The sequence below is a fragment of the Motacilla alba genome, chromosome 1 (assembly GCF_015832195.1).
Source record: "Motacilla alba alba isolate MOTALB_02 chromosome 1, Motacilla_alba_V1.0_pri, whole genome shotgun sequence".
NCBI lineage: Eukaryota > Metazoa > Chordata > Aves > Passeriformes > Motacillidae > Motacilla > Motacilla alba.
The window spans coordinates 99760702-99785329 of record NC_052016.1 but is presented as its reverse complement, the minus strand read 5'-3'; the positions used below and the strand labels follow the sequence as shown (position 1 = coordinate 99785329).

Sequence of the window (24628 nt, the reverse complement as noted above, 5' to 3'; positions counted from 1 at the left end):
AATGGTTAAGGATGCCGGATTACATTGTTGCAGGTGCCTGGGAGAGAGGGAGAGATCCAGCCCTAGTAAAAGATTATTTTTACTAGCTGGAGTCATAATGGTAGCCTAGGGATGGAAAAGGGTGTGCTGGGAGGAGCTGTAGCTCAGGGATTTGTGTACAGCTTTGTGTTCTTCAATCCATTTTTAACAGGGAAGTATTGAAATTAATTTACTGTAGTTGAAACCTGAAGTGTTGGTTTTGGGGCTTGTTAATTTCTGCTAACTACTTGAGAATTACTTCTTTTCCGTTTTGTGATTCTAAATTAAATGAAAGTTTCAACAAACTAAATGAAAATTGAGTAAGCCTTTATTCTTAATTTTTGGCACATTCCACAGTGCATTAAGGAAGCAATTGAGATTTTTTTATTAAATCCCTCGTTACCAGAAGGGATTTTATTAGAAAATTATTTTTGATTAACATTTATTTTTTTCTTTTTAATTATTGTTTTTTTTTGTTATCTTTATTCCATTCTCCCACTTTTTTTTCACATGTGTTTAATCACACTTAGTCAAATTCTGACTGTTATCAGAATATCAATTCCCTCTCAGTCTTTTTTCTTTGGCTACTAGTACATACTTAATGCTACAAGGATTTTCCTGTTTCTTTTGTTAAGATGTTTATTTTAAAAAGAATGTGTGCACGTAGCAAAACGAGACTCCCAAGCTGATAAGCAGTGGGGGAATTAACATGCTTGAGGTCAGTGGGTCTGTGCTTCTGGCTCGTGCTCTGTCCGTAGTTCATTCTCCATTGATGCTGAATCTGTGCATCATCTGATCACTTGGCTGCACACATTTGTTCCAGATGAAATGTGAGCATGTGATGGCATTTAAACTGTGGTTGGAGCACGTGGTAGTGTAGTAAAACAGCCAGCAGACTATTTTAGGAGGGAGATGATAACCTCATGTAGTACAAAATCTTTTGCAATAAGATGCCTCCTTTCACCCACCTCCAGCTCTTGCTCTCTGGCATGCTCTGGGCATGCCTGTGGCTCTGAACACTGCAGTTCTGAATCAAGTCTGTCTCAGCAATCCTACTGTGTGCCTGCAGTACTTGGACTTGCAAATGGAGATTTGGATTGCAGGTAACAATCCCTGTTTTGGAAGCACGCTCTTTCCTAGGTTTTTTTTTCTCTCAAAAATTTTCATTATATAAATTAAGCTTTTTGCTTCATTGTAAAGGCCTCTCTTCATCTCTCCATACAGCATGGCTTTTGAAACTAAGCTGATATTTCAGAAATTAGTTGAGAAATGTTGGCAGAACATGCATCTAGACAGAAGGCATCTGAAATCAGTTGTGGCAAGCCATCCTTCCTGTGTTTTTAGGTAAGAGTATGGAGATGTTCACAGTTTAGCTGATGTGTACTTTTTTTTTATTTTAGAAAATAAAGCTACAATTCAAGTATGCCAGAAGCAGACTCTCCCTTTGTAACATTTGAAACCTAGTTGAAAATTTCCTGAATATATCAACTTCCTCTTTCCTAGGAACTGGTTTAATCTGAGCCTTAAAATATTTATTGTGTCGCTACTCAGTTCAGCCATTGGGAAGGAGATTATTTCATTCTGAGTGCTCATGTTCATTAACTACTTCCAGACCCTGGCCAGGCCCTTTGGGCATCCTGTTTTGGTAGTCTTAATCACTGTCATTGTTGCTCTCGTGTGATTTTGATTTCCACTGTGACTGACTGATCTATTTCAGGTCAGTTTTCCTTTTCAGTGCTTCTGATACTTTTAGTTAGCATGAAGCGTTGGTCAGGAGTTTGTGCCAGAGACCTTTTTTTAGGTTGTTCTTTCATTAAGGCTTTTTCATAGCTTGTTTCTTTTTAACTTATTACTGAGGAAAAAAAAGAAAAGTCAGGAAGAAATTGTGAATGTATGAAAATGATGATGCCATAATGTACTATTCCCCTCTAAAATGGGAACAGTTTACAGATTCTGTTGCAGGACAACACAAGGTGGGACACCAATCTGTGAGCTAGTACTAGTACTACAGGGCACGATAGACAGGGCTCTAAACTGAAACCCAGGAAGGCTTGTGTTCTCCATGCTGCTCCATCATGTCAGTGTTGAATGGGGTTGCTGAAAGGCTAAGTGCCCAACAGAGTCTGGAGTAGCAGAAACTGTGGAATTGAGGAGTAGCTTCCCAAAATCGTAACCTAATACTGTGATTTCAAAAGCAGTGCAGCCACTCAAGGGACCAGCTACTCCCCTTACTTGCTGTTGTTCATGTCTAAGAGGGATTGTAATCTTGGGAAGGTGCCCAGTTGATAGTGTTACAGACATCACATGGGCTTGGAAGACCAAAATCTGCCAGATCTTCTGGTTTTTTGTAATTGTAAGTTATTGACAAACGTACTCAAACAGATTACCAGCATCTGGCTTGTAGGCAGCCCTAAAAACTGACTTCACAGTCTTTCTCATGTGACGTTGATCTTTAATAGACTATTCATACAAGAAGGCACTGGTTTCATGAAATAGATGTGTCTGCTCTCAGAATCAGCATTGCAGTCCTGGAGTAGTTGTTAGCTTTGTTCTTGTGATGGGTAGGGTTGGGGGGAGAGTAGTAAGACCTAGAAGCTGCTTTCCTTCTCTACAGTCTATTTCATGTGGGAAAATCCTTTGCCTTGTTCATGTGATTTTCTCCAAGAAAATATCTGTTTAACCATGTTCTTGTTTATAAGATGTACTGGCAGTGTCTGCCTTGCACAATTAGTAGTGAAAATTAAGTTTCACCATTTTTATCACTGACTGCTTACTGTGCTTGTTAGCAGAGCTGTCTGTATTTCCAAATGTATACTTGTTTTTTCTTTTTCTCAATGCTGTGTATCTTCTTACTTGGACACAGTATTCCCTTTGTATTTTGGCCTGCATTTCCACATCTGTGTTTCCTTATTTATTTTAGGAGACCTAGTGTACATGGTTGTCTGTGTATACCGGGAAGAGATGGGTTTTGCTGGCTGAATAATCTGAATTTCTCAGGGTATGTTTCTGGCCAGTTTTCCTGTAGAGGTGCCTCTCTTCATTGGCACTAGAAGGTGCTTATGCAATTACTGTTTCAGCCAAGCATGTAGGTGTAACCTGTTACATTGGCAAGAACTGAGATTTTGCAGCTACAGTGTTGTCCCGATCAAATTTTCTTTGGTAAATCAATTCCAACAACTTTTCTTTTTGCCTGTAGTTCCAGGAGTGTGAGCTTCCTTAAGCCATGTTACTCAATTGTGTATTAATACTGTGTGCTACTGAATGTCTTTCTTTATGTCAGCTGAGATTATCACTTTGTGATATCATCTATAAACCAAAACCTACAAAGCAATTTGAAAGTGCTTTAGGATGAAGGTGTAATAAATGTAGTTTTTGTTTTGCTCTGCAGGTAGAAATTTGGAATAGATGTTTTTTTACTTACAGAAATGTAGGCAGTGCTAATATTTTTATTTATGCTTTCTAAATTACATCTTGCTTTGCTACTACTAGGAAAATAGTTGGTGTTTATGCTTAAAAATACAAAATTGTATGACATCTTACAAAAGAATTCATTTGAGGATACTAACTTGCAATGTTACATGCTAAAAATTGGTTTTGAAAGCTTAAGAAATTGTACAGTTCATCTCCAAAAGGAAATATAGCATTTCTTTGTGTTTCTTTTTTTTTAAATGATGTTTTTGCTTGTGTTGATGAAAAATAGGTTGTGTATGTAAGAAGTTTACTTTGAAGCACTTTCTTAGGTAAAATGTTGTTCAGTATTAAATTAATGCTCTGTAGAATCCTTAGTGCTTTGATGTGTCTGGGTTTGGGCAAAAATTCTTGGAGCTGGAAAGCTTTAGGTTCTAAAACAGGTTTTTTAACCTTTGTCCTCTTTGGATTTGTGTTTTAAATGTGTATCTGGATGCACGCACGCACAGATGTGCACACAGACACTATGAACTTCCATAGACATTTTTACAGCTGGTTTTGTTTGTTTTTGTAGATAATGTGTTATATCTTAAAAGTATTACTAGTTCAGAAATTAAAGCATTATCAGTTGCAGGAATTAAAGCTTTCTAAGTGATGTGGTGTTTTAGTACAGTTAGGTTTTTACTTTTGAGGAGCAGGTTTAAATGAGCAAAATTTATTCTAGACCACCTCTTAAGTTTTATTTATTCTTTATTACTGATGTTTGTCTTGTGAAATGTTACCGAATGGCACAGAAATCATGTACTGCAGGTCTGTTCTTCCAGTTATTTTCAAACCTTTCCTTTTATCTTACTCTTAATTTTTGAAAGAGAACTTATTCTTTTTAGCTTTCTTTTGTGCTGTACAGTACTACATTTGGGCAACAGTATGCTTCATAGAGATTTCCAGAACATTTGTAATCATCTCTTCTCCCCTCACCCCTTCCTTTCCTCTCAGTTGTCATAGTTCCCTGCTTTTCTTATCTCTCCTTTCACTGCTGCAGCTTTCAGATGATAATGCACAGCTCGAGCAGCAGCTGCTGCATAATAGCTGCAGCACCACTTAGAGCTGACCTAATGTGAGAATAAATGAACAAATCTGTGATTTGCTTCTGGGCTTACCTACAGGATCTTTTTTTCAGCTTGGGTGTGTTAGATGTCATCACTGGAAGGTGAACTGTGGATGGCCTCCGTGGCATCCTCTTTCCAGCTGCTCCAAGGATTGTGGCACAACAAAGAAAGGTGTTGGGATTCCTAGTGCTTTTTGCAATCACCTGTTTCTAAACATGAATTGCTTTTTTTTTTTTTCCCCTACCACTTATTTATTCATGCTTCTGTGGCCAAGAGCGCTGCAGCGTGTGCAGTAGGAACAGGTGGAGGGACACGTTGTGTGTCACGCTGTGCTTTGTCAGGCCACTCTGCTCATTTCCTTTCATTTCCTCCGGCTGAGCGAGCCAGTGTGAGCCAGTGTTCTCCTCAGCTTTTGCACGAGGGGCCGGAGGCTGCAAAGCCGAGCTGGAAAGAGTCCTGCTGGTTCAGTACACACAGCCCAGGGCTTACAGCTTCTTTTGGGGCTGGCTGGGGAGGTGAGCAGCAGCTGCCCTGTCTGTGCTGCACACATGCCTGGGCTGCTCCTCAGCTGCTGCGGTTGGTGGTGCAGTACTGTAAAGAAAGCTGTCTCCTGGTTTTGGCAGATGATTTAAGTGTTAATACTCACTGGGAATACTGTACCTGTGTATATTCAAGGCAGAAGTTTAGCAAGGAAAAATGTTTCCATTTTACTCTTAACCGGTATATGAACTTTTCTTGCTGTGACTGTTAGATCCAACCTTACTGATGCCCTGCTGGTTTAAGGATACAAGCAAGTTAAGGTTTGCAGAAGACTTATTTGAAGAAAGTGTGTGTCAGAAGAAAGCTTGGCTGAACTACCCCCAATTATTTTTTTTCCCCCTGTCTTCAGTTGTAGAACTGGCTTTATCAGGTGAAGTACCTTTATTTTAAAAATACTTCCTCCATAACTGGATTCTGACTTTAAGGTCTAGAAGGGGGAAATAAACTAGTATGAAGGTTACACAAGGCCTTTAAAACTGACTGATTTGAAGAAAAGGATCTTGCTGCAGGCTTACTGCATGCTGTAGTCTGCTCTCACCAGGTATATTTTCAGCTTTATTTTCTCATTTCCTTTTTCTTTCATCAAGCTCTCTGGTAGTGTTTTTTTCCTTTCAGTAGGTACTGGTTGTTGCAGGGACACGAGGGATAGTCATTGTTATGTAAGTTTTATTTTCTTATTGCTATTAGATGAGAAACCCTGAACAGAAGTCTCCATCCACTGGGGATTAGTGGTTTAGATGACTTTAAATTGTCCTAATAATACATTCAGGTAATTTTGAATGTTATGGAGTTTAAGCAGATCCATGCAGAGTTTAATCTTGTTTAGAATCAGAGGGTAAAAGTGGTAGTTGAACAGCCAGTATGTGGATGAAATGAATCTCTAAGGCATTTTGTTTGGTGTTGAAGAAATGTCAGTAATGGAAAAGTGAAAATGGCTGTCATGAAGTGAGTTTAAAAACTGGCTTATTAATAAACTTCATTATAATTTCAAATGGAGAATGACCATCCAGTGTATATCTTGCTGTAGGGGTTTTGCTGCTGTTGCTACTCTACCACATTATGCAACATTTCATTAATGACTCGGAAGAGGTCATAGAATTGTTATCAATGAAGTACGTAGCCAATTGAAATCTGAGGGCAGAAAATGCATATACAGTTGTGGGAAGCCAGCCTTGTGTGTTTGGAATTAGTGTGGTGTGTGGAAGGGGAAGCCAGGATCTGTGGGTGGGCAAGTGGCAGGCCTTGGCAGTCAGTGACCAAAAGTGCCAGAGTGCTCTAGAGTGTTATTGACAGTGGTGTTTACAGGTCACTGCTAGCCTCAGCTGGCCTGCCTTTAGAACATGGTATCCATTGGGGTGTTGTTGTAGTGCAGCTGCAGGCAGCCACACTCTCGCTCTGCCCTGGTGGAGCGGGGGAGAGATTCAGAAGGGAACAGGTGAGAGAACTCCCCAGGTGAGGAGTGAAGGCAGTGTCATGGGCACAGCTGAAGCTGTGCATGCCAGCAAAGCAGAACCAGGAGTGAATCCATTGCATCCAGCAGGCAGTTCAGCTATCTCCAGGAAAGCCAGGCTGCATAACTCCTAGTGGTGACTTGGGAAGACAAACACCATCGCTCTGAGCATCACCCCATTCTCCTCCTCATCTTAATGCTTATGTAAGGCGTATGTGCATGTGGGCAATTCTGTGGTATTTAATAACAAAGGTATAGTTAAATAGTTTGTTCAAAAGATTTGGCTTAGCTTGGTCCTCATCTGATTTATGATGATTTTATTATTGTATTCCTACTAATGTTTAATCTGACTCTTGGTGGACAGTAAGGATTGAATGAAAAAGAGGGTGAAATTTGTCACAGGTGGAGTCTCTACAGAGTTATAAATTTTGTTTGCCTGGAAGTCGAGGACATACTGGAAATATTTTTTTCCATAAAGCTTTGTTTAATATCTATATATACCCATTCCATACTGTTCAAAAGACAGATCTTAATATTTGCAAAGTAATACCTTTCTAAGTGTTTGTGGTTTTAGGTTTACAGAGCTGTAGGGATGTGCAGCTTTGAATTCATGTTGTGCCTCTGCTGTGATTAGAAAAGTGGGTTATGCCAGTATTATAGAAGTAATTTAGTATGCAGACCTTATTATTTGGTAATATATTGTATTATAAAAATAGTTTGGCTTGATATTTGGATCTCAAAATCCAGCTTTGATTTTTGTAATTGAAGAATTGGGTGTGCTGTATGGTGGATGGGGGGGGGGGGGGTAGTTTGCTATCCAGTGTCACTGAATGAGAAGTTACTCTTTTTAACATCAAGATAAATTTTGAGAGTCAGTTCTAGAGCTGATTTGTCCATAATTACCAGAATAAAGATTACAAGCCACATGCAAGTCAGACTTCCTTTGAAAACCTGGAGTAGATTGTTTTCTCTGGCTACTTGATTTTCTTACTCTGTCAAAATTTTCATATGTATTGTGAAATGAGAAAACCTCCACTAATATGGGAGAAGGGTGTAAGTGGTTAGCAGGGTTTTTTTTTTTTGCTTGGTTGGTTTTTTGTTTTGTTTTGGTGGGGTGTGGGGGTTTTGGGTTTTGGGGTTTTTTTTTTTTTTTTTTTTTTTGTGTGTGTAGTGTATTTCTTTGGGGTTTTTTTTGTTTTGTTTTTTAGGTTTTTTGGTTTTGAGATAAAGGTTTTATAATCAAGAATTATCCTTAAAACTTTAGAACACTTATTTAATTTCCCTTACCTTTTGCCTCTCTAGGATAGTTATTTCTTAAACGTTTGCTATGTTAGGAGAAGACCCCTGTGGAGGGAGTCATGTCCCCCTCCCCCTTTATTGTAGGCTGCTGCTGAACACACGGGCCACGATCTGCTGAGGGTGGCTTCCTGTCAGAATTGCTTCATGTAAAATCACAAGGAAGCAAATGTTTCTTGCATCCTCCCATTGTGTTGTTTCCTGTGAGCAGACTGGATGCATGTCCTGGATACAGGTTTTTTATGGCACTGTAGGTGTTGGGATGATCCAATCAAATTGTTCTTGGTATCCCCTATAGTCTGAGTGTAGCAGGAAACGGGGCTTCCTCTCAACCTTTTGTTCTCAAGTTAGCCTGACTGTGGAGAGCTCTTGGCTCTATCAGAATCCAGAATGAAGGTGAGATTAAAATGGATTGTTTTAAGGTTTTGTAGTTTAAGCTATAATTTGTAATCTTTTTTAAAATGTTCCCTTTCTTAGTCATTCTCTTTCTCCCTTGTTGTCCCTTTCTGATCCAGTTCTGGTTTCTGCGTGAGCACCTCTCTCATGTATTTAATTTTTTTAAGATCAGGGTTAGGCTTTTGTGATTCTGTTCACACTTCAAGCTTACTTACACTTCAAGCTTGTTTAAAAACTACCACAATAAGGGTGTAGTAATAATGGAAATTTCACACTCTTAATGCTTTCTTGTTTCATAGCAGCTTAATTTTCCCCCCCAATTTGAGCAGTGGTTAAGCTGATCTCCAGCCTGGTTTTGACTTTGTAAATTATGCTGTTAATAAAATCTATCATGTCTGTTTGTTAAATCAGATTATTTTTTTTCTCCTTAATGCCTTTTTTGTGTACATAGTCTTTTAATATTCCTTGTGTTTGAGAAAAAGCCTTACAAAATTCACACCTAGGCAATTCCCTGGTGCCTCCCCTTACTCCTTACAGCTTCAAATAACTAAGAGAAGTATTTTTAAGTTATCTTTAGTCCAGTGAAACTTGTAGTTGAAGTAGTTATTTGACTTTATTTATGTGAGCAATAACTGCTTGGAGTATACTGTTGTGTGGTTCTGACTGCTTGATACCGTGTGTGTGTTGTGTGGCCTTGCTTTTCTGAGCTGTGTAAATGCTACTCAAGCTTGAGGGATGTTGGCACCCGTACAGCCCAGCTAGAACTGTTGCTTTCTGGGACCAGAGATGATCCTCAGTCTGAGGGGGGACAAATGAGCATATGAATGTATGCAGGTGCCTCAAATAGTGTGGATGCATTGGGAGTTTTGGTTGTGGTTTTTTTTTTTTTTTTACTGAGTAACACAGTCATTAAATGTTTCCTAAATCTGTTCTACCTTCCCTGTGATATTACATCACCAGTCAGAACTGGTCTGGCTGCCCCTTCTGTGGTTACTTTCATAGCTTTTGTTAACACTTTTGCTTCTCTTGGGTTAAACTGGCCTTTCTTTGTTCCTTTCTCGCTTCTCCCCTGGGATTATGAGTTTTTCCTCTCCTGTCTGTGAAGGCTGTTTTCTGGGTAAGGACTTTCTGATAGTGTCTGTGGGATGGGTCTGTTGTCAGAAAAGTGAACTGGTTTTTGTTGAGTTTTTAGATAAAAACTGCTTCATTGCAGAAAACTAAGTATCTTTCTGTTTCTTAAATCATTTGGAAGAACTGCAGCAGCTGTCTTTTATTGTCAGCTTTCTAGTCTTGTACAAAGGAGTACTGTGAGTTCTTTCAACCTATGCAGAATCTATTGCAAAAGCTATTTTCATGAGATTTTGGATGAGTGTTTCCATTACCTCAGGCAAATATGGGTTTGTGGGGTTTTTTCCTTTTTTAAAAAAATGTCCTCTTTTCCCCAAAAAATCCAGATGTTTAATGTCATCACCCAGTGCTTGAAAGTTGCTGGAGTGTTTTCTGCAAAATAATTTAAGGTTTGGATCGCCTTACCACAGTGAAAAAATAAAAATAAAATGAACCTCTCCTTTCATCTGTCCTCTTCCCAAACCTCATCCTTGATCTAACCTGTCCAGCAATTTAATTGTTTTTAAAATTCATTAATGTTCAGGAATGCTGTTTTCCTCTGTGTCTTGTAAAGAGATAGCATGTAGGTTGTATTAGTTATTTTCAAAGTACATTATGAAAAATCAGGTACAATGCCTATGCACTGCTACAGAAAAAGAAGAGTATGCTTAGAGTAATGGTTCCCAGTAACTTTTTTGGCCAAAATGTCTTAGGAAAACTTCTGATACTTGTTTTATTCAACATTCTTGTAATTTAATGATACCTGATATTTTTGTTTTCTCAGTTCTTCATTTTTTTTTTCAAATGCAGCTGTTGCTATATTTCCATTTAAAAGTGTCATAGTTTGTTGGGGTTTTTACTTTTATTTAAGGAGAACCAACTTCCCCCTCTATTTTACTGGTTCATAACAACCACTAAAAGACTGATACTTTGATCATGCAATAGCTTCTACAGTTGTGGTTTGTATGTGCAAGCTTAAAGGCTTGTTTCTGTGACTTAACTACTTGTTTTTTGGTTGTTTTTCAGACTTTTGATGCAAATGACCTGTATCAGGGACAGAATTTCAGCAAAGTTCTTAGCTCTCTTGTGGCTTTAAATAAGGTGACTGCAGGTAAGTAAACTGCTCTGTCTTGTGCTGGCTTACTGCTGCTTTCACCTTGCATCAGTGTATATTTATACCTGTGTTGTACCCATGATGATGTGAACATATGCAGTATTTTAAACAAGCTTTTGTTGAAGTTCATGCTTTTAAAACTTTGCAGTGGCTCTGGGTTCTCTAGTCATGTCATCTGCAGGAGAAGGCTTTGTGGTAGAGCTAAGGCTAAGCCTTTAAGCTGGCAAGCAATTTAGAAAAATTGTGTTTTTCAGAAAAGCCTGTTTTTTAGGTTGTTTTTCTTTTTCCTCCAAGTTTGAACTACTAAAGTTGACTTTTGCTCCATTCTGTCGTTCTCCTATTTGAACAGCTTGGCAGCATTTTTCCTTCCCCAGCCTACATTTCGCAGTGCTATCCTTTCTTGCCAATAACAAAAAGATATCCAATGTCTTTGATCCCTTAAGCCACGTATTTCATTCATTTAGCAGCTAGAAGTCATGAACTACTCACCTTAAGTTCTTTGGTGGGAGGGGAGAGAGCTGTAGAAATAACAGACAGGTGAGAGGTGTCCATCCATCATTGTAGGGTGAGGCTGTGCTAAATTATGCCAGCTGGACCCTGGGACAGTCAAGAAATGTTGACATTGGCCCTTTTGGTTTCTTCTTGTTCCACCATCAGCAGCAAGTTTCATTACTGGTCATCATGTCAGAGTCTTAGAGAGAGTCTAAAATTGTGTGTGTCAGTTTTTGTGCAAGGAAGAGAAGGTGATAGAAAAGTCAGTGATGTGTGTTACTTTATTTAATACTAATGAGATAAGTATCTTGTGACATTTTTAATCTCTTGTCTGTTTCATGAGAGACTTTGTGGTTTTGGTGGGTTATTTTTTTTTCCTTGCATTAGAAAGCACCCCTTAAAATTAAATTTTGCAACTAAATCTTAGTTTTAATGAATGGGCATGGAGTAATACCGTTGACTTCTTTGAAGCTGTTTAGACCAGTTGGAGATACTGCCTCTCATCTCAAGTGTAAGTGCAAATGCAAACCAGTGCAGTACCTCTTTAAAACTGCTGTACACTGGCCATTGCTGCCTTTGCTGTTGTTAAAGTGGAGAACAAGTGTGGCTGTTTTGTCCAGATATCTGTGGATTAAGGCCTGTGTCAAAGAGCCTCAACTGCAGTTGGTTAGAAGGGACCTGAGCTGATTACTTTCATGGTGGGGGCATGTGGTGGTGATTTTGATTTTTGGTTTCCATACCACATGCAAGCTCTGGTGTTGTCTCATTCCTAGGGGCAAGCATAGACCTCCTTGTTCTTCCAAACAATTTTCATTAACAGGGTAGCTGTGTAGCAGGCATTTTAGACTGTATCTCTCTGCTCTAGTATTGGAAGATGGGTTTCAGATCCCCGTGTGGATCTGCACAGCTTCTTCTGAGATAGGTCTTCCTACAATATGAGGAATGTGAGTAAAGGGCATGATTACAGATGAAGGAATTCTGTGGGTTTTCACTCCATTGTGGTATCTATCTCTGGAGTGGTGGGATCAAGGAAGGAGGCTGCAGCCAGCGCTGAACCTGGCTCTTGGGAGCTGCTTTTGGTGCAGCCGCAGGCTGGCTGTGCCTCAGTAATCCACAGGACACACCCTCCCTTGTTGGCTGGCAACATCCCATCCCAGGGAGGTGCCAGCCCAGTGTCCAGGGCTGGGGCTGCCCTGGTGCCCCCAGCTGCCCCCCTCCTGGTTGGGATGGTGGGATGAGCCCTGTCCTGCTGCTCCTTCGGTGCCTCCCAGCCCACAAGGGACCCCCAGCTGCCCCTGCTGGCACACAACCCTTCAGGTGAACATACCACATGGGTGTGCTTCTCAGAGGTCAGACAAATGAAAGAGGAGAAATGTTTTGGGAAGGTGTTGTTTACTTGAGAAGCACCATTTTTCTTTCTTCTATTCCTAGTCTTCCCTCCAAAGAAGAAAAAATAGCTTAGTTGGCAAAAAAAAAAACCCCAAAAACGGGGATGAGGCAAAGGAATGTAGGAAAAGAGACAGTGGAAGGAATGTTTTAATTGAGAAGGAGATGGGGGCCTGTGGGAAGAGCTAAGAAACAGATGTGGCTGGCTTCACTTCAAGCAAGTTTTATGCAGTCAAAATTCTTGGCTACTAGCTAAAATGATGCTGGTTAATTACCTTTAAATAGACTGGTAGTGAGTAGGAATAGAAAAATACAACCCTAACCCTCCTCTCTCTAAGCAGGGCAAGTTGTTTTCTTGTCTGTGTGGGGAAGAAATTGTCAATATCTCAGGATTTTAGATTATTTATTGCTATCATTTTTTGAATCTTGAATTACTGAGTAACTGCAGATTCATCAAATCTGCTTGAAGCATGTGAAATTTACAGAGATAAGCAGAAGTTATAGATGCAGATTGTTAGAATTCTAATATTTAATTTTTTTCCCACCCTCCTACAGACATAGGGCTGGGCAGTGACTCTGTATGTGCACGTCCCTCATCTCATCGGATAAAATCCTTTGATTCTTTGGGATCCCAGTCTTCACACAGTAGAACTTCAAAACTCTTTCAGGGACAGTATCGGAGTTTGGTAAGTGCTGTGTGAATGAAGTATGCTGTGGTGTGGTATTCCCCCCCCCCCCCCTTTTTTCTCCTCTTTTTTTTTTAATGAGCTTTGTAAGTAAATGACAATGTAGCGAAGTAATTGTTTCTTCTCTTTCAGTTCTGTATTTTTAGCCTGTGAGTTTCTTTTTGCAGCTTTTTATATGGTGTTTTAAAATACATGCAGCTTTATGTGAACTTCAAACTATTTTTTCCTCCTTTAGTGCTCTATGTTGTCTGCACAGACAGTATCTTCCTGGATTTGTGTTTTTCTTCTCAGTGTAAGGACTTGCTTTTCCAAAGGCAAAAATCTCATTTTCTCTCTGAGTTTAGGGATGATGATTGAATGTTATTCTCTGTGAAGGTGATACTTCTACTTTTGGCAGTAGTGGTAGTTGTTTGTTTTCTGTTATATTTCAAGGTTGATCCTTCAACTTGCCTTTGGGTAACTGAGTTGTGTGGGCCATTGTTTTATAGTACAGCTGAATTCAAGGTTGCATACCTCATGGAAATTGTGAGAAAATGTTCTTTTAGTCGCTGAAGGTTTGCAAGGAGGGTTCAGATCCCTAATGAAAGCTGCTTAATCCGTGGCTTTCTTAGGTGTGTAATGTGTTTTATCTGGTAGCAGAGCCTGTGGAAGTTTTTGCCCTGGGACACTAATTAGAGCTCCTGTTCTGCTGTTCACAGCCCACTCAGTTTTGCAGATGCAGTAGTTGGTGGGACTGTCTGTTAGCTGGATCACTGAAGTGATCAGAGTTTTCAGTGTTTTTATCACTTTGGTGATCTGAGTTGCTCTTTGCAAAGTTAGAGCAGAGAAGTGCAAGAAGGAGAGAAAAAGAGCTAGTGGCCAAACCCAGGAAATTCCTAGTTTAGTTTTGTTGGTGTAGATGATCTGTTTGGAACTGTTCTGACCAAGTTTGTACTCATTTCCTCTGCTGGAAAGCCATACTGGCAGAGCATAGGGTTTGTAGTTGATCTCACTGTGCAGTGTTTCTGCTTATTTTGTGGTTTTTAACTGTTTACTAGACCCAAACATTCTCTCTTGTTGAGCAGAGAGGATGAAAGCCCATAATGTACCAGCAGAGGACTAAGGCAGAGGCACTTGTTTGAAAATGTGCCAATCTCATAGTCAAACACTGGGACTTGCACTATCTTGGGACTTTCTGCATGTTTTCAAAGTTGTGTTTGCCCTCATTTTCCTGTAGTTTCTCAGCTACTAACTCTGATGAAAGTCATATTGAGCTGTGATACAATAACATGATTGCTGGGGTTATGAATTAAGCTGACGTGTAGGATCCTAGTGACAGCATGTAGTCTTTTCATCACCTCAGCTATACAGGCAACATGTAGGTGAAACTGTTCTACCTGGATAGCTGACTAGAACTGCTTACATGGTCATTTGCTCACCAAGCTTTGTTTTTAGCTGTACAGGTATTGATTCTTGCTTATGATAGAGGCAAACATGATTTGTGGAGCTATTCTCTCAGTTACAGTGCAATGTTTTAAAGTTGTCCAAGTATTGCACTTATTAGCATGAAGGTTTGCCCAAACTCTCATGAAATACTTGAATTTCATACCCAAAATTGACATTCAAGGACAAAATGCTAAATTTAAAAATCATTCATTTGAAAGACTAATTAGTTACTTCAAAGAACATTTAGATGTTAGGACAGAGTGATAATCTGCCTTTGCATCCACGGTTGGGGATGAGCATGCATACCTAGTGTATATGGACAGCTGCAAGTTTGACTGCTGCACGCTTCCAGCTTTGCTAGCCTTCAGAGAAATTATTTGGGAGTACTTAGTCGAGGTAAGTTGTAATTCTTTCATAGGTTTTGTGAAATAACACTTCTTCTTTGGCAGGCCATAGAGACTTGTACCTTCAGCTGTGGAAGCCACTAACCTGATTTGTTTCAGGAAAAAAGAAAAGGAAAAGGTTTTGAGCTGCAAACTCTTGATATATCTTAAATTAAATTAAACCCAGCTCAGTTTTTCCCTCCTTGCAGTACAGAGAATTTTAGGGAAACACTCTGTAATGTAAAGCCTTTGTTTCTTTGTAGTTGTCAAAGGCAGTTTCAATTTATGCTAGTTATAGAAAAATGCATATGTTTTCTTTTTTTTTTTTTGTGAGAGCAATAATTACTCTCATTTTAGCTGTTAACCCCTTCTGATTTGGTGGAGCTTTAATAAGTAAAACATCTACTCCCATGGCTGATAAAAATCTGTAGATTAAAAATCACAGAAATACTGGAAATACTAAATTGCACCTTATAAAGGCTTTCAAGTAAAAATATGTCGGAACTGTTGTGTGTGGAGGAAAGGCTATTTCCATTTTATGGACATTTCTGTTTTGCTCATGGAAATATTGTTCAAGTCTCTAATGATCATTTTATTCTTTGTTTTCTCTTACTAGGACATGACAGATAACGGCAACCATCAGTTGGTGGTGAGAGCCAAATTTAATTTTCAACAGACAAATGAAGATGAACTTTCTTTTTCAAAAGGTGATATTATTCATGTTACAAGAGTGGAAGAAGGAGGCTGGTGGGAAGGAACTTTGAATGGAAAAACAGGGTGGTTTCCAAGTAACTACGTACGAGAAATTAAATCAAATGGTGAGTTTTGAAGCGGAGAGCATATTTGCAGAAATTCTTGCTTTGGGTAGAGGTTGGTGGTTGGTTGATTCATTAAAACTTCTAATGCTTTTTGTTTAAGCTTGATTTTATTTACAGAACATCGTTCACAGCAATGAATAATGCTCAGGAGCTCACACTTCCTCACCCCAGTTCACTGTATAGAGTGGCTTCTGAATCAGCAGTAAGCATGCAGAAAAGTCCCCATTCTGTTTGCTTGTCTGTCACATTGGGGCTGCTCTCACTTCCTTGGTCTGAATTCCTAGAATATAGGATTTTGACTCAGATGCTCTCAGACTTTGAATTGGTGCTTTTGGTTTAAATACTGAGAGATTTCCTACAAAAAACAAAGAAATGAACAAGAAAAAAGCCTCCTCAAATCTAACAAGAATTTACTCAATACGTCCCATTACTTAGAAGTAAACAATTGCAGGAAGGAAACCCAATTCCATCAAAATCTACTTTTGAAAGCTAATGTATTTGTGACTTTCTTTCTTGTTCATGTGCCTTCAGCTTCATACAGGCTTCATCCTTCCACTGAAGTTTTATTTTGAACTTTACACAGTCAAAGTGCCTTCTGTAAATGTCATCTGAATATCAGAAGTAACATTTCTTTTTAATCCACTAGGATGTTGCTGTGGGTGACATAATTTCTCTGTCTCCTTTATTTCCTTTTTTTACCCCATGTCTTTCCTTGTCTTGTCTTATTTTCAGAGATTAGGGATAAGCCTGGTAGGATAAAATTACCCAGGGTCTCTGGAAGGCTTAACCACTGTTTCCTTTGTTACAGCTCCAGTGAAAACACATATCTTTGGGGCTGTGCTAAAGTCTTTGGCATGGCTTTCTTTTTTTTCTTCCTCCCATTATGAGGCAGCTATTCAGATGCCTGATAGCAGTGAGGTTGTGGGAGCAGAAGTCCATTTCAAAACTTAGCTTTTCACCTTTGGTTGCATCCTCTTATTTTCTTTCTTGATTTAATATCTCCAGTCTGTTGCTGCAAAATGCTAGTCTTAGGTCTGCAGCTTCATTGTCCTTTTCAACTAGCTTCTCCCAGACACAGTCACAATGTAAGACTTGGCTTTCATGTTCTTTAGAGATCTCTCAGATGCAGCTTATCCTGAGAAGCAATTCTTGAAGCCTGTTTTTGGTTTATAGTGTTTTAGTATCATTTAAATCATAGCTGCAGGGATTTTGTTTGGATTTCAGCAGTTTTGACCTCTTCCAACTCCTGGAACCTAGGTAGGCAATTAAGCTCCAGATTAAGCATGCTTTAACCGTGAACATGCAAGAACCAGAAGTTGCCAGTAACTGAAATTAAGTGATTCTTGTTTTATTGAGAATGCTGCACTTGGGTGAAGTAAGTAGAAAGAGACAAGCTGTAGTGCCAATCAGTTCAGTCTGATACTTGTGGCTCCTTGCAACCCTGTCTGATCCCTGGGGCTGACATGGTTTTTACTTTCACTTCTTGCCCTCAGAAGAAAATTCTCCCAAGTCCTTTTCCCTCTGCTTTATAGGTGTATTCTCTCTGCCACAACAGTTTATCCTTTCTGACTTCTGCAAGACTTCTTGCATTCTTGGACTGCTGTCTCATACATTCAGTTTCTTCTATGGAAGTTTCTTCTGTTTGTGCCCATGCTTTTCTCTTCTCAGGAAGCTTAGTTCATTGAGTATTACAAAGTTGAAATGACTGAGCTGTAGCTCACTAGCTTTCTCCTTTTTCTTCCTCCATCTTAAAATTTCTGTGTTTGGCTTTTTCCAGTACTTTATGGAACTTCAGTTGTCCTCTCTGGTTTCAGATATGGATATAGCTAGTTGTCTTACTATCAAATCAGCACTGCAGGTACTGTGTAATTTATCAAAATAGTAATTTTAACCTGCTTTTATGCATTTGCAGGTATATGTTTGAGTTGCCTGAAGTTGACTTTTTTGTGAGAAGGATGGGGGGTGGTAGAAGGAAGCATGACATACCAAGAGCTTCTTAGTGTGTTAGTAACTATGGAGTTGCAGATTAGCTTTACCCCTTCATGTAGGTATGCATGCTGCTACTACCCTCGTGACCATGTTAGTTGTATTTTAAATGGTGATCTGACTTCTCCTGCTTACTTTTGCTTCTTTTTGTGTGTTTGTGGTCAATGTATATATTTGTGATATTTGCTTCATGTCAGTTTGCATCCACTTTTTCTGTTCTTTCTTGGACATGCCACTAACTTTTAAAGGAATTATCATTCTTGTGAGCCTATTCTGCTTATGTTGTTACTAGTGGGACTACTTTTTTATGCCTATTTTTAAATTTACTGAATTTTTCTTACTTGAAGTCTGTTGTTGTAACTTTGCTGCACTGTTTTTTTTATTTTATTGCATGCTTCCATGAAACTTGTCATGAGCATTTCTAAACTAAGTTTTGCTTTATGGATATTGCTGAAGATCCTAGACAGAGGGCTTTTCTGGAATTCTCCTCCCTTCTGTATCCAAATGCATTGTCACTGTCCTGCTGCTGGACTCTCTTTGTTCTGCTGTCCTTGTGGAAACAAGGATGTAATGCTGTTTGTTACAAAGCTCTGAAATTGTTTGAATAGGTGGGTATTCTTGAGAAGCTTCATCTAAGTTATATGTAATTTCTGTTGCCTTCCTGTGTCCCTGCTCTTCTTAGTTTGTCTTCATCAGGAGAGTTGGCATTTCTTGAGTTGATAATCTTACACTGTCTGCTTTTCTTTATTTCCTAGTAACTATATGTGCACCTCACTTCAGGATTTTACTAATTCAGAAGTATTTTAAGTGCCTTGATGCCTTAAACATGAGGTTGAAATATAAAAGTGCTCTTTTTTTGCCGTACACATTTTAAAAATATTTAGGAGAGCTTGCAGCCTTGCTAGCTCAAATTTGGAATGTGTTTTCTATCAGTGTTGCAAGAGATTGATTAAAAAAAAAAGATCCAGATAGGATTGTTGAACTACATGCTCTTGATTAAAGTCTCTATGAAAAAAAGCATTCATCCTGGATATATCATTTGTTTTCAACATACTCTGTAAAATGGTCTGGCATTGGCAGTATGACTCTACACTTCTTTCTTCTCTGAAATGTAGCTAAAAATACTGTAAATACTTAGCAATTCTGTATAGGATAATGCATTCTATGGAGAGCTCCCAGGACATGACTAAAGCTCCTGGGTTTCACTAAATTAAATCCCCTCAGTCTGCTGTAACCTGACTTCTGCAAATTGAGTAAAAGAAGAAATGAGTGAAATCATTTATGCATGTGTGTTTCTGTTTTAATTCTCACAAGCTTCATAGGCATTAGATGTTAAGAGAAATGGATTCTTGTTCTAAATTAAAGTCCTCTAGTGTAAAAAACTGTAGATATGTAATCTTAGCTTTTATGGTGGCTCTGAAGTTATATATTCAAGGAAGGGAAGAAAGAGATGTGAGGCAATGGAGCTGCCTTTACCCACATTGATTTCTTAAAGTGTTTAGAAGAAAAGTAAGCTGCATTACACAATTTACACCAGCAGAGAATATCACATGATAAGGTATCTCACAGTGGTTGTGCCATGGCTGTAACTTGTTTGTTTAGCTGTGCCTGAGCGGTTAGAATTAGCACACAATGCTAATGAGGTGAGCTATAAATGGTTGTAGGACACATACTGACAATGTTGAGCACAGCATGGCATTTCATTTTCTTAGGCTTGACAATGACTATTTTGGGGGAAAATAAATTTGTTGAGATGAAAAACTGTTTTTGTTTTGCTTTTGAGTGTGTATTTATTCTGTCCCCCTCTCTGACCCAAGGAAAAAAAAGAGGATTTCTTTAAAGTTGTGATAGTTATGATCAAATATGTAAAAAAAATTAAAAAATTACTGTTTTCTATTCAGGTACATGCCTACATTGTGAACTTCAGAAAAAAAAAAAAGGTCCATTTCTCTCTCCCTCCCCTCTGTGTTTTCATTTCCATTTTCTCTTTCCTCCCCCCACCTCCATGTTTTCATTTCCATTTTCAAACCCTCTAAAATCTTATGTTTTTAAATGTTCTTTGATCTCTAGTCAGGAAGTACTTTGAAATGAAAGGATTTTGGTTTTATCCTGGTCTACTAGTACATGTGACAGAGGGTAGGAAATAATGTGTGAACTTGTTAAGATGCTTGACAGTGTGACCTTATTGAGGTTGTTGTTGCTTACATAAAATGGAACAGGAAGAGGTGAAGGTATAGGTGGAGTCTTGTCTCTTACAGTGCTGCTTCTGTCTCACACGGTGCTTAGAGAGGTTTGGAGACCTAGTTTTGAGGGTTTCCTTGCAATGAAAAGAATGGTGGTTAGCTGGAATGGGATGCACTTGCTTAGCTACTGTCAGATGTAAATCAGATTTTTAAAAAAAACAACACATGGTTCGTTGCTGAGTTGTGTCCAAGCATAATCCCTTTAAATGGCATGAGAGTACACAGAAGGGAATGCAGCTTTGTACAAAGTACATTTGATATGCCACAAACTTTATTCTAATTCTTTGCAGAAATTAATGTATCATTACTGCCCTAGCCTCTGTTAAGCTTTCTTGACAGTTAATAATATCAGGCCCAGTGCAAATTACAGTGATAGTGTTTCTTTTAGTTGGATGTCAAAAAAACCAAAATCAGTGTGGGGAAAAGGTCAGAATATAGTGGAGGGGTAGAGTGTCAGCTGCTTCCATCCTGTGGTGTGTGAGGGAAGGAGAAATTACACTTTTGGCTTTGGAAAAAAAAAAAAGCCAAGGAAAAAATAGCTACAACTCCATGAAGAGTGTTAGTTTTTTTCTCCAACCATGTATACTCAGAGGAGTATTGTTTTCTCTTGTCAAGTGTAACCCTACAGACATCAATAAAATAGAGGTTGGGACCAGTGAATGCTGTGGGGCAGAAGTGTTGGTGGTGTCTGTATTGCAGAGTGGAGCTCTGCAGCGGTGCCTGAGCCCCCTTGAGAGCTGGGAATAGGTTTAGGTCTGCTCTCCTGATGCTGGACTTGAGCTGATTTGTCTAGGAAGCTGAAACTTGCTTGTAGCACTTTGCTGATAGGGACCACACAGCTTTTGGTATTCTTGTTGACACATCTTTCCTCCCCTAATGTAGGATGAAATAACCCGAATCAGATCTCTTTATTTAAATTATGCACCATGGTGCAGTAATTGCAGAAACATTCAGGGGTGTTCTTGTAGCAGTAGGGTCAAAGTGCTTTAGTAAAGTATGTTCTGAAGGGAATAAATACTCTGTGGAGTAGCACAAAGTAGTGTTGCATGAAATGAATATGGCATAAACTGAAGACATGACAGAAGAGAGAGATTGTGGGAATGTCAGGTGATTTGGAGGTACGTAAGTTAAAATAAAAAGAAACAGAGTATTGTGAAGAATTGGCTAAATTGTCTTTTTACAGCCAATAAATAGACATTTGTAAAGAATAAGATAACTTCATTTTAGGGAGTTTGTGGCATCTTCTACCACTTAGGGAAAGATTATAAAAGCAATTGCTTCCACTGAGGATAATTATTTGCTGGAAAAGTAATGTTAAAAGCCTGTGCTACCCTCATGCTCCACCCAAAGATGATCTGTTCAGTGGAGTCCATCTGGTCTGCTGCTAGACAATGCATTATCAAGAGTGGCTGAGGGCAGTTGAATGCGATGCTTTGATCACAAGAGAGATGGACGGGGTAACTTAGCTCTTGGTTCAGTCACCAGCAGGATACCATCTCTTCCTGTACTTGAGCAGATGCCTGCCAGCTTTGGATTTAATCATGTGCTGAGCCATTTTCACTGTGCTTTCAGTGTTAATATAAGGGATGCAATGTTAATATAAGGGATGCATTTCTTACATATTTTTTCTGCAGCTGGAGAAAAGTAGGGAGATGCAAAAATCTGAGTGGGAAAAGCTGGTGTCTGGCTCAGGTCACTCTCTTTTAGAGCTTTGAGAAATAGAGCCTCTGTGGAATGGGCAAGGAGCCAGGGTTTTGCTGATGTTTCAGAAACCTGTAGACTTCATAAAGATGTAGTGTGCTGAATAGGGGTGGTACCTCCTTGAAATGTTTAATGGAAAACCTTCTGTTTGCAAAATACTCTAATGTTCTATTACCAAGGATAATAAATGACACTTAACTTAGCATAAACAAAGAAAATTATTTCTTATGTTCAAGATCGGGATTTTCTTCTCTGTGATGCATTGTGCAATAAGCTAATTGCAGCAAGACTGTTTCTTATTCCTCATTATGAAGCAAGGCACTGCTTGGAGGCAGAATACCAGACATGATAGACAGATGGACTAATTTGCTGTGTCTGATTCTGTGTTTCTGCAATAAAAATGGCCTTTACATTTTAAAAGCTAGATGTTGATTATGACTGTTCAGGCAAAATTATATGAATGTGTGATTCTTTTTTTCTATCCTGTCTTTAAATCTGAATTTGGACGTGTGAGTGTCTCTGTTGGATAACTGAATCAGCTGCACAGCTGGCAATATAAATGACTCTATATGTTTCAGCAAAAAAACTCCCACTTTCTTCAGCAGCTTAAGTGAGGAGAGGTATTTTTGCACCCTTTAAAATAACAAAGAACCAGAATTCCATGATCAGCCAGCTTAACAATGGTCAGCCATCTGTGTTATGATAAATTCAGTGACAAGTATTTACCTTGTTCCTTAAAAAACTCTTGTTGCTCCTTTCAAGACATCTGTATTATGATAAATTCTGTGACAAGTATTTACTTTTATCCTTAAATAACTCTGGTTTCTCCTTTCATGCTTTTTGGCACATGATTAATAAACCTTTAGGTACTTAGTGAACGTGAAAGTCACTGTAAATTGTAGGATAAGTTCAAGAGCTTCCACAGAGAATGAAAGCAAATTACCAAGTTTGTGGGAATGACATAATTTTCATCGTTCAGTACAAAGAAAAGAATTTTAATTGTCCCATATAGAGAAGCATTATAGATGAATATATAAATGAGTAGCCATACATACGAGGTGATTTTAGGTCTTTTCACACTGAGTGTTTAATGGCAAAATCTGCTTGAGTTTACAGCTTGGTTCTTGGGGGGTGGGAGGAGCCCTGTCATTTGGAATTACTTGGCTGTATAGCAGAGCACGGATGCATTGCAGGGCTGGTGGCTGAGAGCATCAATGTTCCCAGCTGGATAACTGCTGGGTCTAACAGTTTTTGTGCTGTGTGTCAGCTTAGATCTGACGGGGGGTGGGTAGGCAGGGGATATTAACCAAAAGGGTTTTACTGTCATCCCTGAATGTTGTAAGGAGAGTATGTTTTTTTCCTCATGTTTGGCAGTTTTAAGACTATGTTTTATTTTTAGATTAGCTTCTTTGAGGCGAGTTCCACTGCAATACAGAGCAAATCCCCTTAAAGATACTTGCATTTGTGTGCTTAAGGGGCCTGTGTGCTAAAGCCTCTGGCCTGCCAGGCTGTCCTGGTACTGGAGATGAAAGGGTCATCTGCACCTGGAGTCAGCTTGCTTGAGATGGCATCATCCATGGGCTGCAGCTGGGAGCCTGAAGAAGCCCTAAATTGCTCAGGAGAGGCTGGTACCACAGGGAGTGTTCTGCTTATGATGGTGCTTCCCTGGTCAGCTCTGCTGTCCATGGGAATTTTCCATAGCTGGTCCTTAGCTTGGCTGACTGGGCTTCTCCTGGGGAGGTATTTGAGACGTGCATAATTTATTCTTAGCCTGAGGTATCAGGTAAACTAGAGTTAAATTATTCATATGTCTTTATTAAAATGTCTTTGAAGCAGGAGCTTGCTTTTAAAATAAAGTTAGAGCCTTCAGTAGGTACGTTTTGGTGATGCTTCTGTGGTTTTGTTTGGAGCTGTTCAGTTGACAATTCGATGTTTTTATAGCTTGGATGCAAATTACTCAAATACTTATTTGACATTTGCATATTAGAGAAGCCTGATTATTTAAAAAAACATACAGAAATAGACAAACCAAAGCACCAAAATGTCCTGATAAACACAGTCTCACAAGCATTCTCAGTTGGTTGAGTGGACAGTCAAGTGTGAGAGATCAAAAAGAGATGCTGTAAATCTTACTTGCTGTTTCTGCAGCATGCTGCTTTTGATTTTCTCTCACCTCACGTTTGCTCCTCTGTAATTGACTTAGAGGAGTGGTAGTGGTGGGAGGGAAGGCTTTAGGAGCGTGTTTTCTTGGCCTCTGTTGTTTTGATCTTGCAGATTAATGTTGTCCTTCTAGGAAGAGCATGCATTACTGAGGGATAGATTCCCTATGGGTTATAGGAAGGATTTATTTTTATGAAGAACCCTGTTCTCCAGTGCATAAGCATTTTTATTCTATACTTCATTAATAGCAAAAGATAATTTATTTTAAAAGATGATTTTCTGGGCATAAGGTAAGTCACTTCACTAGTACAGTGTTTTAAGTCTCTATTTTGAGAATGAGTGCAATGTCTCACTTCTGGAGTGTTCAGCTTTTGATTGGTCACTTGCTTTCACAGATTTTATTAAATCAATATTGAAACTTAATACTACTTTTGTTTGAAAGTGTGTATATGGTTTGGAAATGCCTGTTACAACATCTTGTTTTTAAAAAATAAATTTGGAAACGTGAATTTCACTGACTGACTTTCTGGTTCCAGGAAAAAGAATGGCAGTTTTTCTGCTTGCCTTCAATGAGGCTAGAGTTTCATTCATTGTGAACACACTGATTCTTTGCCAGTAATTTCATCTACAATTATGTATGTTTCTCAGTGAAGCACCGTTTTCATTGTATCTTGATAAATATTTTAAAGCAGTTTGTTTGACCTCTAGTGTTAAGCTGTGAAATTGCACCCCATTGACCCCAAAATATTTTTTATTTCAGAAAAACCAGTCTCCCCCAAATCAGGTACATTGAAGAGTCCGCCTAAAGGCTTTGATACATCTGCAATTAACAAAAGTTATTACAATGTGGTGAGTGATCATTTTTTCTTTCATGTGAGCTGCTGTATACAGTAGAATGTCATTTAACTAA

General features: G+C 38.9%; 1 protein-coding gene across 10 annotated transcripts in view; it reads left to right on the top strand.

Annotated features, from left to right (window-relative positions):
* Nucleotides 1-24628, top strand: part of ARHGEF7 (Rho guanine nucleotide exchange factor 7) — a 115845-nt gene that overhangs the window by 35916 nt on the left and 55301 nt on the right. For 5 of the 10 annotated variants that reach the window (XM_038128154.1, XM_038127891.1, XM_038128564.1 and 2 more), the window contains exons 3-7: nt 9323-9334; nt 10351-10435; nt 12872-13002; nt 15427-15628; nt 24479-24567. In XM_038128154.1, the coding sequence (XP_037984082.1) occupies nt 9323-9334; nt 10351-10435; nt 12872-13002; nt 15427-15628; nt 24479-24567 (519 nt within the window). Of the gene's footprint in view, nt 1-553; nt 1122-1242; nt 1363-8048; nt 8218-9322; nt 9335-10350; nt 10436-12871; nt 13003-15426; nt 15629-24478; nt 24568-24628 lie in introns of those variants that run through there. The other 5 variants (XM_038128230.1, XM_038127985.1, XM_038128481.1 and 2 more) reach the window with 3 other exon arrangements.